Below are 13,079 nucleotides of genomic sequence, written 5' to 3' on the forward strand. Positions count from 1 at the left end.
TAATAATCCAGATCCACAAAAACACACCCAACCTCAAGCCTTATGGGCACTGTTTACAAGCAAAATACACTGCTGCTTTCACTGCTTTTTTTAAAAAGTTGATAAATAAAAACAGCAAAATCCTGATCCTTTTCAATTGATTCTTTAGATAGTTCCTTCCTGATTTTGTCTTGTCAAGAATAACCAGTGAGCACTGAGGCATTGCCCTACGTGTGTAGCTTTTTAACCCACATACACCTCCATGAACCTTAAGACCCTTTTCAGAGGCCCTGCTCTGTGTGCCCCCACCCAAGTGAGGTGAGACAGGTGGTTACAAAGGAGTGGCGATTATCAGTGGTGGCTTAAGAAATGCTCTCCTCAAAGAAGTTTGTTTCCTCCCTTCTTGATGGTCTTTTTGGCACCAGCTGAAGGCCATTTTACATTTGTGTCTCCAAACAAACCCTAGGCTTATTTTCTGTTTTAATCTGTTTTCAGATTTAAAACTTTACGCTTTCACTCATTTAGCATAGTTTTAAGCAGAGCTGCAAATTCTTTATGTCTCAATTAGGGAATTTTGCTATGTTGTTACATTATTTTTTTGTTTCAATTATTGTAGTTTTAAACACTGCACAAATGTTTATTTTTATTGTGTAAGCTGCCTAGAGAATTTGATTGATGGACGGCCATGTAAACTTAAAAAATTATTCAAGCCTCCTTCCTTTGAAATTGTTCCAAATTAACAAATTACACAGAATGGGATATGTGCCGACAACCTTATACAGCAGTGATTGCTTAAACATTTGCACTAACCAATGTTTTGTTGTTTGTGGATATTATTATTATTATTAATTCTTATTCTTATTATTTCTCTATACCACCCTTCATCCAAGGATCACAGGGCGTTTTACAATATAAAAACACAAAAATGTGTAACATAGTAACAAACAAAACAATACTGCCCTCTGCTCCCCAGTTTAAAAGTTTAATTAGCCAAAGGCTTGGGAGAAGAGGATTTATTTATTTTTGCCTGGTAACAAGATATGTAACAAAGGTTCAGAGTTCTGAGGTGCAAAGAGAAAACCTGTATTTTTGATTCAGCAGCAGCAGTTTCTTTTGTAATAGTCAGTGCTGGTTTTATAGCTTCTTTCCGGAGCGTTAAATATGAAAGCCCACATGGGACTCCTTGATCCTGACCCTGGGTGAACTTGTGAAAGTCTTCAGGCGCTGGTGCTGAAACTAGACTGATTTCTGATGCAAGGATAAGCTCGAAAAGAATCCCTTGGGCTCCTGTCAGTTTGGGACTGCCTCCTCTACACATCACTGTTGGCTCCCCAGGAATCTCAGAAGAATTTGACTCCTGGTTCCAAGCTGTCAAAATCTCTTGACTAGGGGCTGACCATTCTTGAGCTCTCTCTTTCACGCCTAACCAAAGATGGTGTTTTGGTGTTTTTTTAAGGCTCTGCAGGGAGTGGGAAACACCTCAAAAAACAACATGCCAGTCACTCCACCATGAACCACTGCTAAACAGTCTTTGTTAAGACAGAGGTAGGAATTGGGATCTGATCATGGCAAGGTAAAAAAGAAGTGCTTTTGAGGCATTTCTGGAACTTGGCCACAGTGAGGTCAGCTTCCCAGCAAGTGTCCTGACCCCATTCCATCAACATTCCAACAGGAGAAAAGAAATATAAACTGACAATATATAAATGATAAACTGACCTTGTAGGCTACACTCTTCGTCTACTGACGTCAGGCAGGTGCCTTCGCAGTTCAATACTCTGTTCAATGTGCGTTTATAACAAGCATATTGAGACACGCAGAAGTTACACGTGTTTTAACCTGTGCATTATTTACTGTTCATTTTAATCAGTAATGGAATGGAATACCTGCTTTAACTGTCTTTTATCGATAATTTTAATGGGTTGTTTTTTAATACTGCTTGAAGGTTTTAGTAAAGGTTTTACTAAAATCAGATGGTATTTAAGTTATAATGAGAAAAATCTTAATAATTATTCATAAAGGAAACAGCTTATAAGAAGTAAATAAGGAAGCCAGGATAATGGTTGTTTGTATTGTTGTATGTTATGCTCATTGTATGTTATGTTCACGTTTAATGAGGGTGGATTTCTGTATGGGTGGGTTATGTTGTAAATAAAATTTCCAATAAAAATTTAAAAATAAAATCGGATAGTATATAAATACTAGGGGAAAATGGTGCTGACGGAAGATGCCAACAGAGGAACAGTTCCCAAAGAGAGGGTCATGAGAGGGGACCTTGTGCTCCTTCAGAAGTTGGTGAACAGCAACTCCCCATAATCCCTGACTGTCCATCATCCTAGCTAGGGCTGATGGGAGTTGTAGTTCAGCAACCCCTGGAGGCCACAGATTCCCGAACCCTGTGTGAGGTATTCAGGATGATCTGGGAGGGGGTGGGGAATCGCATTAGGTCAAATTTTTTCAGGATTTCATGTTTCTCTCTACCTAACATTTTCTCAAATGTTATTTATTTGTTTATAAAATATATTAATTGCCTTTCTGCCTGAAATGCACTTAATATACAAATGTCTTATGAAATATATATACCAGTATGGTATAGTGTAGTGGTTGGATCCAGATGAAGGATTCTCCAGCTGATCTCAGAGAGGTCCATATAAGAGATGTTCCCAAAACATTCTAGGCTCTGCCATTGCAGGGGATTGGACTAGAGGTCTCTTGGGTCCCTTCCAACTCTATGATGCTATGATTGTGGTCATAACCAAAATCTTGAAGTGATAGACTAATAGACTAAAGGCAGCTAATGCAGGTGAGCTAGGAACATATGAAACTGTATTCTACAGTCAGATCAATGGTCCATCTAGCTCACTACTGTCTATAACAGGGGTAGGCAAGGTTTACCTCGCCTGGGCCGGTTCACTCCAGTGGAGATCCCTCCGTGGGCCGGATTGCGTGCCCATTTCCGGCGTCTGTGTCTGCGCAGATGCGATTTTCGGTGCCGCGGAAGCAGGCAGCTCGGTTCAGGGGCGGTTCGTGGGCCGATTAATCGACCCCCATGGGTTGCTTGTGGCCCATGGGCCTTAGGTTGCCTACCCCTGGTCTATAAGAAGGGTAGGGAACCTCGAGTCCTTGGGCCAATCTTTGCCCATCAGGGGCTTCCAAGTCGGCACATGAGGACAGTTTCCCATACACATCCACTTGCAACATCAGCTGATGGGCAAGAGGGTTAAATCAAACAATCTTGCACCTGATGTCACTTGGCCAACAAGGCCGATCCTGATAAGAATCCGGTCCATCGAGTGTACACTAAATGTCAATAGCTCTTTGGGATTTCAGTCAAGAGTCTTTCCCAGTCCTACCTAGAGATGCCAGAGATTAAATCTGGGACCTTTGCCCAGCAAACCATGTGATCTATAGCCCTTCCCTAGAATAGGTTTTGAAGGCCCTCTGTGGCTGGTCCCTGTTAATACACAGGTCACTATTCTGCACTACCTGAAGTGCTTGAACTGGCCAGGTGAAGTGCAAATTCTGTAAGTGTGGCCTTCTGCCCATTCCTGGTCAGCACAGAGAAACGTCTTGTTATAATCAGGCTTCAGTTCCTGACTGTGAGGACCCTGGGCTAGACAATAGAAATCTAGCTTATAGGACCAGTACCAGTACTGAGATCTAGCTTATAGGACCAGTACCCACAACCCCAGACATGATTTGTACGTCATGCTGCAATATGATATTTCTGAAAGCTACGTTTTAATAAAGAGTTGTTCATCACAACCAGTCTTTGTTTCTTGAAGAAGAGCACTGGTGTCTCAACTTCCAGACTACAATGCAAGTCATTTTCCCAGTCCAGTTCTCCAAGTTCCACTGACAAGATGAAGAGAATGCAGAAAGGGGATCAGCACAGCAGCACCTTGAGTTTGCTCTCAAAGGAAACCAATCTTTGCTAAGTGTCAAGTACAAATCATGGTTATTCAGGTAGACGAAATGACGCACACAATTGGACCTTCGTCCTGGAAAAAATCAGCATGTCCCTTGAACAGGATGAACATCTTGCCACAATAAATATGCCAATGCAAAATTACAGCTAAACATGCGATTTGCATTCACATCTTCTTTGGAAGGCTGGCTCCTGGGAATTATGTGCGGCATAAGGATTCCAAACTTCAGTTAGAAGAAAACTCTTCCTGAACACTAAATCAGTAAAGTTGCACTGCAGTTCCTTTAGTCGTGGCTACATTACATTCAAATGCGTTCATACATAATCCAAGGGAAATGAAAATTTGCATGGGGGGGGGAGACAAAACCCCTGTTGTGTAAAATATAGAAATAATGTACAAAGGAAGATAGAAATAATGAAGCAGTACTAATAGCAAAATAACAAATAAATAAAAATAAATGCCCTATCAGAGTTCTGTCTGTCTGTCTGTCTCCCTCCCCTTGACACAAGGGTGGCGGAACTACAAAGAGGGCCCCCTCTGTCAATCTTAACACCTGAAAGGGTCTGAGGAGGTCTTTTAGATATTTGGGGGCCTAAGCAATTTAGGACTCTCAACATTCATGTGAACAACTCAGTTTGGGCTTGCAAATGAACTGGTAACCAGTGCAGCTGGTTCCAGAGTTCTAAATGGAACACTGGCCACTGCATTTTAGACCAGGTGAAGTTACCGAGTTGTCTTAAAGGTTCTCAATCGGGGAACACTACCTAGCTTCAAAACCAGGTTAAGAGGAAACTTTCATTAGTGGTGGCTGCAGTTAATATAGAGGCCAATGTAAGGCTTAAACACACTTATGACTGGCGGGGAAGGATGGGAGATCTTCATATGCTGGTTCTAACAGTGTATTACCATGCAGTTTTGTATTGTTCTGTATAATTTTATTGCCGTGAGTCACCCTGGGCTCCCCTTTTGCCAGTTCATATACAGCTGTTATTATATCTGTTGTTTTGCTTCCAGCACCTTCTCCAGCAATTCTCAGCATTGAATTTCTCCCGCTTTCACCATGACAGACATCCTCAGAGAACTTTCTACCATGATCTCTTTTCCAAGATACATAAAGCCTATTTCGATTCCTAAAATAAGATAGTTCCCTCTTGCACTTCATAGTATGCAGAGGCCATAAATTTTCTGTGAAAGAATGAAAAATAGCCTTACTTTTGCATTTTTCTTTCTGGCTTCTCTTCTTGCTGCCTTTTCTTTCAGTCGTTTTTCCTGTGGGTGAAAAATTAAATATGATTATTACCAATAGTTATTAGTTGCTTTCCTCACAAAAGTGACCCAAAGTGATTGATGAACACATTATTAACACTAAAACCAATAACAAAAAATAGAAACTTTAAAAAGATTTCTTTTAAAAAAACATTGTTCAGCCCTGACATTGAGATCGAGCACCGAGGGCCTTCTGGTGGTTCCCTCATTGCGATAAGTGAGGTTACAGGGAACCAGGCACAGGGCCTTCTCAGTAGTTGCACCCACCTTGTGGAACACCCTCCCGTCAGATGTCAAGGAAATGAACAACTATAATGACTTTTAGAAGACATCTGAAGGCAGCCTTGTTTAGGGAAGTTTTAATGTTTGATGTTTCATCCTGTTTTTAATATTCTGTTGGGAGCCGCCCAGAGTGGCTACGGCAACCTAGTCAGATGGGCGGCATAGAATAATAATAATAATAATAATAATAATAATAATAATAGAGAAAAGGCAAGTCTTGCACATCCTGCCACTCTAAAAGGCCACAAGTACTGGAACCCCTTCAAATTTAGGCCAAATAAAAGTTCAAATAAAATGAAAATTTGTTGCCAGGCACTTAAAAACAGATAGAGATAATGCCAGGCAAATCTTCCTGAGGGGAACATTCCATGAGCAGGGAGCCACCACTGAAAAGGCCTATTCTTGTGTTTCTACCCTCCAGACCATTTGTAGAGGGGAGACACAGAGAAGGGCCTCAGATGGGCCTTCAGGGTCCAGGTTGGTTTGTGTGGGGAAGTGTAAGTGTATAATGGAGCAGCTTGAGGGGTTTCAACATCAGCAAGTATGTCTTGTAGAGCACATTACACATTCAACTTTTAAAATGGAAGAACAGTCCCTATGGAACTGCAAAACCTCCTGTGTTTATATAAAAATCACACTCTACGATTGATTTAGCCAGACCGATGCTTTATGAGCAATTCAGTTCCTCCCATCAACTCAGCTTTGTCGTCTCTGATATTTTCACCTTCACAAAATCTCACTTTTCCCGAACAGTGCAGTTGTCCTGCCTTCTCAACACAGTCGTCCACTACCATACGCAACCAACAGCAACTTAGTATGTCTGTGAGCCCGGATAGCTCAGTCAGTAGAGCATGAGACTCTTAAGCTCAGGGTCATGAGTTTGTTGGGTGGAAGAGTCCTGCACTGCAGAGGTTTGGACTAGATGACCCTCGTGGTCTCTTCCAACTCTACAATTCTATGATCTCGCAGCAGCAATGATTCCAAGGCCTACATGAGGTCCAACTAAGGCATTTAAACAAGACTCTCCCATCCCAATGCCAACTTTTCTTTTTATAAACAAGCTCTCCATGTGCTGCTTCTATTGGTAATGGAATTTTCACTCGCGCACATGTTCAGCTGACAAACCCGCAAATGAAAAAGACCCCCTGCACCACTGCTCAGCAAGGGATGCCAAAATATGTGCATCAAGAGATTATAAAGTCAAGTTAGACACTGGAGGGACAAGAGGATAGGGATGAGATTTTCATGGATACTTCAATGCATATTACCAAGCAAGGTTGAACTGGGGGGAAATCTTCTTCAATGTTCTCCTATTAGTTTATTCAGCTACAGAGGTTTAAACTGATATGCTGCAGCTCTAGCAGGGCAGATCCCATATTTGACGTCTTGGAAAGTATACAGCTGAGTCATCTGAAAAGTCTACAGCAGTCTATTATTAACCTCTGCTTACTAAGTATGACAGTGATGGGGACCCTGACATATTCCCACTTATGCATCCATTCTGGCTAGGAACAGGCCCTATTGCTGATGTTCCTTACTCCAATGCAACACAATTAAACTCGTTAAAATGGAAATAAAAGTCGTATTTCTATTTCTGTAATGTCCTTCAGAGACAGGAGAGACCTGCATACCAGACTAGTACATCACGACTCTCCGTTCCCTATCTTGCTTCTGTTGCCTTTTATAAAAAGAAAACCTTGAATTTGCCTGGCTTAATCAATCCACCTTTATAGGTTGGTTTAAAAAGTGGTGTTCAAGGCGTATGCTATTTTTAAACATTTATACTTGAAGTATGCGCAGATGGGAGCCAAACACATCCTTGTATAACTCAGCTTTTGATAACATGTCTGTGTAACTTCTACCCAGGTAGGTTTTTAAAAAACAGAAATTGTCTGCAATTGATGTAGTTTTATAAGATGTTGCTGAAATTATTTTGCTTTGATGACAGTAAATTATGTTTAATCAAAATTATTGCAGAAGTTGCAGTGTATGTATTTTGGGAATCTCATTTACCACATCCTTTCATGAAGTTGGATATTTTGTGGAATGTAGTCTTGGTTTTCTTTGATAACTGAGAAAGGTTAGAAAAGTATCTCTCTCCCAAAGGAAAAACTGGGTATAAATATCCCTTTCTCTCAGTGCATATCCCCTTTCATATCACCTTTTGCTTGCAGCCCAATTTTAGTGTTGCTGATTCAAATAATTATGATTTAATTAGAGCTTCTCAGCTCTATATCAATAATCAGTATTTTAGATTTGCAATACTAGCATTAGCAATGACAAACCTAGACAGCATCTTAAAAAGCAGAGACATCACCTTGCCAACAAAGGTCCGTATAGTAAAAGCTACGGTTTTCCCAGTAGTGATGTATGGAAGTGAGAGCTGGACCATAAGCCAAAGAATTGATGCTTTTGAATTCTGGTGCTGGAGAAGACTCTTGAGAGTCCCATGGATCAAACCTCTCCATTCTGAAGGAAATCAGCCCTGAGTGCTCACTGGAAGGACAGATCCTGAAGCTGAGGCTCCAATACTTTGGCCACCTCATGAGAAGAGAAGACTCCCTGGAAAAGACCCTGATGTTGGGAAAGATGGAGGGCACAAGGAGAAGGGGACGACAGAGGATGAGATGGTTGGACAGTGTTCTCGAAGCTACCAGCATGAATTTGACCAAACTGTGGGAGGCAGTGGAAGACAGGAGTGCCTGGCGTGCTCTGGTCCATGGGGTCACGAAGAGTCGGACACGACTAAACAACTAAACAGCAACAACAATACTAGCATTTTATAAGGTTTTTATGTTATTCACCTTATTTATCTTCTTTTTGTAATGCTTAAGTTACTTTTAAGTTAAGTAAAGGAAATGTATATGCTATATGCCCGAAGACTCATCCTAGAACACTAAATTCCCATCCACCCCCGACATGGCAGTCGTTGCTGAGGGAACTAAGGTGCAAAACTTAACTGCCGGACTCAGTTTCCGCTACATAGAATCAGGCGTAGATTTGTCCTCTGAACAGAGCAAAGTTGTCACAATTTGTAATCATGCAAATATTGCTGGACTCCAACTCCCATCAACTCCCAGCCAGCGTGCCCAATGATCAGAGTTGACAGGAGCCATGATCCAACAACATATGGAGGGCCATAGGTTCCCTATCCTTGATTTACAGCAAGTGTGGGTGTTTGGCCCTCTAGGTGTTGCCGAACTATAATTCCTATCAAGCCCTGCCAGCAAGGCCACTGGTCTGAGTTGATAGCAGCTGCAGAACCATAGGTTCCCCATCCTTGGTCTGCAAAATGCTGCCCATTGTGAGCCAGAGATAACGCTGTGGAACTCAATAAGGTAACTGCAAAACCCCATCTTCTGTGGCTGTGCAATGAAGAAGAGACATTATACCTGTCTAATGTATATGGACACATCCATGCACATGCGTAAGCGATCACTGCCTGGGCACCCACAACCCAATTTGTCTAAGTTATTCTAAGAAGATTGTGATTGTTTTGATAACACAGCAGGAGGGTGAAACAAACCAAGAATGAATGGCAAACCCACTCACTCCTCCCTGCCTCTCCACCAATGTGTTCCCACGATGTAGGTCATGTCTTACTGCCCCAACAACCCAACTGTGACTTGTTCAATTCTGGTGCATTTCGTGCAAGATCCTGGCCCCTCCAAGGCAGGACTCAATTTTCTACCTCCTCCAATCCAATTTCCAAACTACTTTGTCGTGACCTGCTTTGCTGTAGCTTGTCAACCTGTGTCACTTGCCCATTTCTCTGAAAAACCACCTGCTCTCTTTTCAAGTGCTACCTTTGAAAAAGGAGTTGTGGGGGGGGGGAGTCAAGCTACATTAACAGTGACCTGGGAGGAATGGAGTGGGGGGGGGGAGGAGGAAGAAGAAGAAAAGCTCAGACAGCTGACAAACCAGAACAAGCTGAAAACAGATTTGAAAGAGGACAACATGAAAAATTCAACAGAGGAAAGATTCCTCTAGGCACCAGGTTATTTTGTTACCCTTTGCTATTTTGGCGACACTCATTTGTCTCCCATTTCATGTCAACCAAATATAATTGAGTCATATGGAAATGGCAGGGTGCAAGTCACCAGGCATTGCTCCTCTGCAAGCTCAGTTCGTTTTAATAGGGCTTCCAAGGGAAGCAGGTGCAAATCCCAATGAACTGCGTGGAAGTTACAAAGCAGCAGCCTCTTGTAGATTTTATCCATCAAGATGCAATACTAGCCAGAGAAGATGGTTCATGGGGAAAGGGGGGGGGGCAGGCAGATGGAATCACATTTCATGGAAGAGTGGTAGCAACACATGCAGAACCAGGGCAATGTATTAGATAGGAGGACAGATGGCAACATAATATATGGAATAATTTATAGGGGGGAAAGATTGGGAGACACAAAAGGATGATGCAGGCTTAATAGAAATCTGGTTATGTGCCTGCTTGTAAGGGAGTAGAAGGCTTTTTGAATAAGCTTATAGCAAGTGGAATTTCAGAGGAGAGGTTTATGCAAGGACAGGCACTGCCACCAGGTCCCTGTTCGTGTGAGACGGATGTAATTTGTGGGACAAAAGGTAAAGAATGAGTAACGCTCCGAAACAGAAAATAGCATGGCTTTCTTTTATTTAGCTTCCTTATTCAAGGGAGCACCCATGAATCCGCCTCGGCAAGATTGGACTCCAAGCAACTGAAACTGCAATTTGTGTGATGGAAGTTATGCAGAAGCCTCTAAGTGGAAATCAGAGCTGTGCCGTGCCAGAAACAAAAATGGGGGAGAAACAATGAAGAAACACACAAATCATAATCATACTATTTTTGCTTCAATGGGTAGCTCTTATTTTACGACTGGGCTTTTATCTGCAGGCTTTCACAATGCTCGATATCATTCAGATTTTCAGATTTTGCTAAACCGTCATAACTTATTCAAGAGGCAGTGCTTTCTGGGAGGCTGCATGTCCATATTTCACATTAAGAATATGAGATTGTATCATTTGCTTTTGCTTCACCATAAGCCATTTACATGGAAAGAATTGGTGATTAAAATCAAATGACTTGTACGCTTGAAAAATAGAGCTATTGTGCCTTAAAGGGAAGCACTGTGTTTTATTCTGAAACACCGCCAGGCATGCTAATGTCCTCTAATATGCAGTTCTACTTTTCATATGTGTTACACATCTCTAATGGAAAAAAGCAACAACAACAAAGTCCCTGTAAGGTAATTCATTTTGGGGGGCATTGCATGCACGTTGCAAATATGTAACAATGTCAAAATGCAAACAGTAAATTTTATAAATACCACGTTTTTCGGTTGGTTATTTAAATCTTGTTATGTTTCACAATTTCCAAAAAGTAACCCAAATTATATCCCCCTCCCCATTGTATTGCAACTAATGAAATGTCCTCTCAGTAAAATGGATTGGTGTGATGGGTAATCTCTGCCACTTCTGCTCATTCTTGAAAGCTCTTTTTTACCTCATTCACAACTTACCCTTTACTCACCACAAGCTCTGCCTGTTTTCATTTCCACACCCGTCCCCATTGTAAGTCCATAACCCTCAACAGACTGTGTGCATAATGGAGCCCCTCTCTCTGTCTCTCTCTCCTGTCTTTCTGGGGAACCAGGAACTACTGATCCCCCCTCACTTGGGCCATCAACTCTTTTCCGTGAGGGGCCTCCCCATGGATCACTTCTTCCATGTTCACATTTGCATTCATTCTGGGCTTTCAATGAGCACACAACACATGACCACATTGCACCAAAACCCACCTGGCCAAACAGCAGAAGCAAGGAGGTGCCTTCTAAACCCACAATGCTCTTTTTTTTTTTTTTTTTTTGGCCAGGTATTATATTTTGCTTTTAAAGGCTGTAATCAGACTGATGTCTTCACAACTGATGACAACTAATTAGCCACCAAGAAGTTGCTTCGTTCCTATGACCGTTAAGAAGAAACCACTCAGCTCAAAATCAGGGAAGCCCAGCCGAACAGCTGAACTAGATATTTCTCTACAGCTAAAATGTTAGCTAGGTACTTAACAGAACATGAATATGGCAGAAGACTGTGAAATTTCTGGCCGGGAGCCAAGTAAGACCGGCAAGACAAATGTGAAGCAGCATCAGTGCGACATAGGTGAAATTGTGGCAGTGCCAAATGAAGGTCGGTTTTGAGGAAAGATTCAAAGCAGCAGCTAACTGTAAGGCACTCCAATATCCTGATGGGCATGAACCGGTCGGTAGCCTTAGCATGTTGTCACAGGATAAAATCACAATATAAAAAACAGAATACATAATCAAAATAAAAGTAGAAACAACAGAATAACCCCCCCCCCAAAAAAAGAACACATTTTAAAAGAGCATTGAATGACAATCAGCCAAAGGGTTTGTTAAAGAGGAACATTTTTGCCTGGGGCCTAAAGGTATACAGTGGTACCTCAGGTTAAGTACTTAATTCGTTCCGGAGGTCCGTTCTTAACCTGAAACTGTTCTTAACCTGAAGCACCACTTTAGCTTTAGCCTCCTGCTGCCGTCACGCCGCCAGAGCCTGATTTCTGTTCTTATCCTGAAGCAAAGTTCTTAACCTGAAGCACTATTTCTAGGTTAGAGGAGTGTGTAACCTGAAGCATATGTAACCCGAGGTACCACTGTATAATGAAGACACCAGGCAAACCTCCCTGGGGGGAGCATTCTACAAATGGGGAGCCACTGCAGATAAGGCCTGTTCTCGTGTTGCCACCCTCCGGACCTCTTGAGGAGGAGGCACACGAAAAAGGACCTCAGAAGATGTTCTCAGGGTCCTGGTAGGTTCATATGGAAAGAGGTGGTCCTTTAGGTATTGCAGTTCTGAGATGTTTTAAGGCTTTATAGGTCAAAACCAGCACTTTGAATTGGGTCTAGAAACTAGTTGGTAACCAGTGCAGCTGCATAGGCTAGAATCCAGCCTTGGATCTCAAAGTTTAAGCTTTATATATACAAACACAGGTGCTGATTCCATGATCAGAATGGCATAGCATTTTGCCCAAGAATGAGTTCCACAAATCCAAACTAGCAGGCATTGGAATTGCAGGGCGTGGGGATTATAGAGGTACTACAGGGAACAAGCTACTGCTTCCAGGTCCACCTTTCGTTCTCAGAGTAACATTCTGCACTGAATTGGCTGAGCATTTCAGCTGCAGCATTCTCTAGAGTGACTTTCACACATTACATAACTAGCTCTGTATCAACTCACATGGGGAATGACTTGCAGAACCTTTTCCATTATATGTAGACGTTGTAGCCTGAGGGCAAATTGGTGGATGTTTGCGCTGCAAAATTAATTACCCGTCCACTGAATTTTAAAAAAAATAAATGTTCTCCTGTATGCACATAGTAAATTTTCACTATTTGAAGAGAGGGGAAATGTAATTTTCTAATCATAATTAATACATGACCTTACTGTTTGCCTGGGGATATTTGTCAGACCGTACCTGCAAATTAGGCAGCCTACAGATTTCTCAACCTTAGCTTTCCATTAAAAAGAGGGAGGGGAGAATCTTAAAAATCTCTGTGTGAAATAAGGTATGTTCGTGTGGGGGAACAGTATTACTTTTAAAATGTGTTTAATTTTCTTGTCATAAGGGGACAGGGA

General features: G+C 41.9%; 1 protein-coding gene across 2 annotated transcripts in view; it reads right to left on the reverse strand.

Annotated features, from left to right (window-relative positions):
* Positions 1–13,079, reverse strand: part of DDX10 (DEAD-box helicase 10) — a 170,830-nt gene that overhangs the window by 55,894 nt on the left and 101,857 nt on the right. For both annotated transcript variants that reach the window (XM_083609042.1, XM_083609043.1), the window contains exon 16: positions 5,118–5,174. In XM_083609042.1, the coding sequence (XP_083465168.1) occupies positions 5,118–5,174 (57 nt within the window). The remainder of the gene's footprint in view (positions 1–5,117; positions 5,175–13,079) is intronic.

Source organism: Podarcis filfolensis (assembly GCF_964270895.1).
Source record: "Podarcis filfolensis genome assembly, chromosome: 4".
NCBI classification, from domain to species: domain Eukaryota; kingdom Metazoa; phylum Chordata; class Lepidosauria; order Squamata; family Lacertidae; genus Podarcis; species Podarcis filfolensis.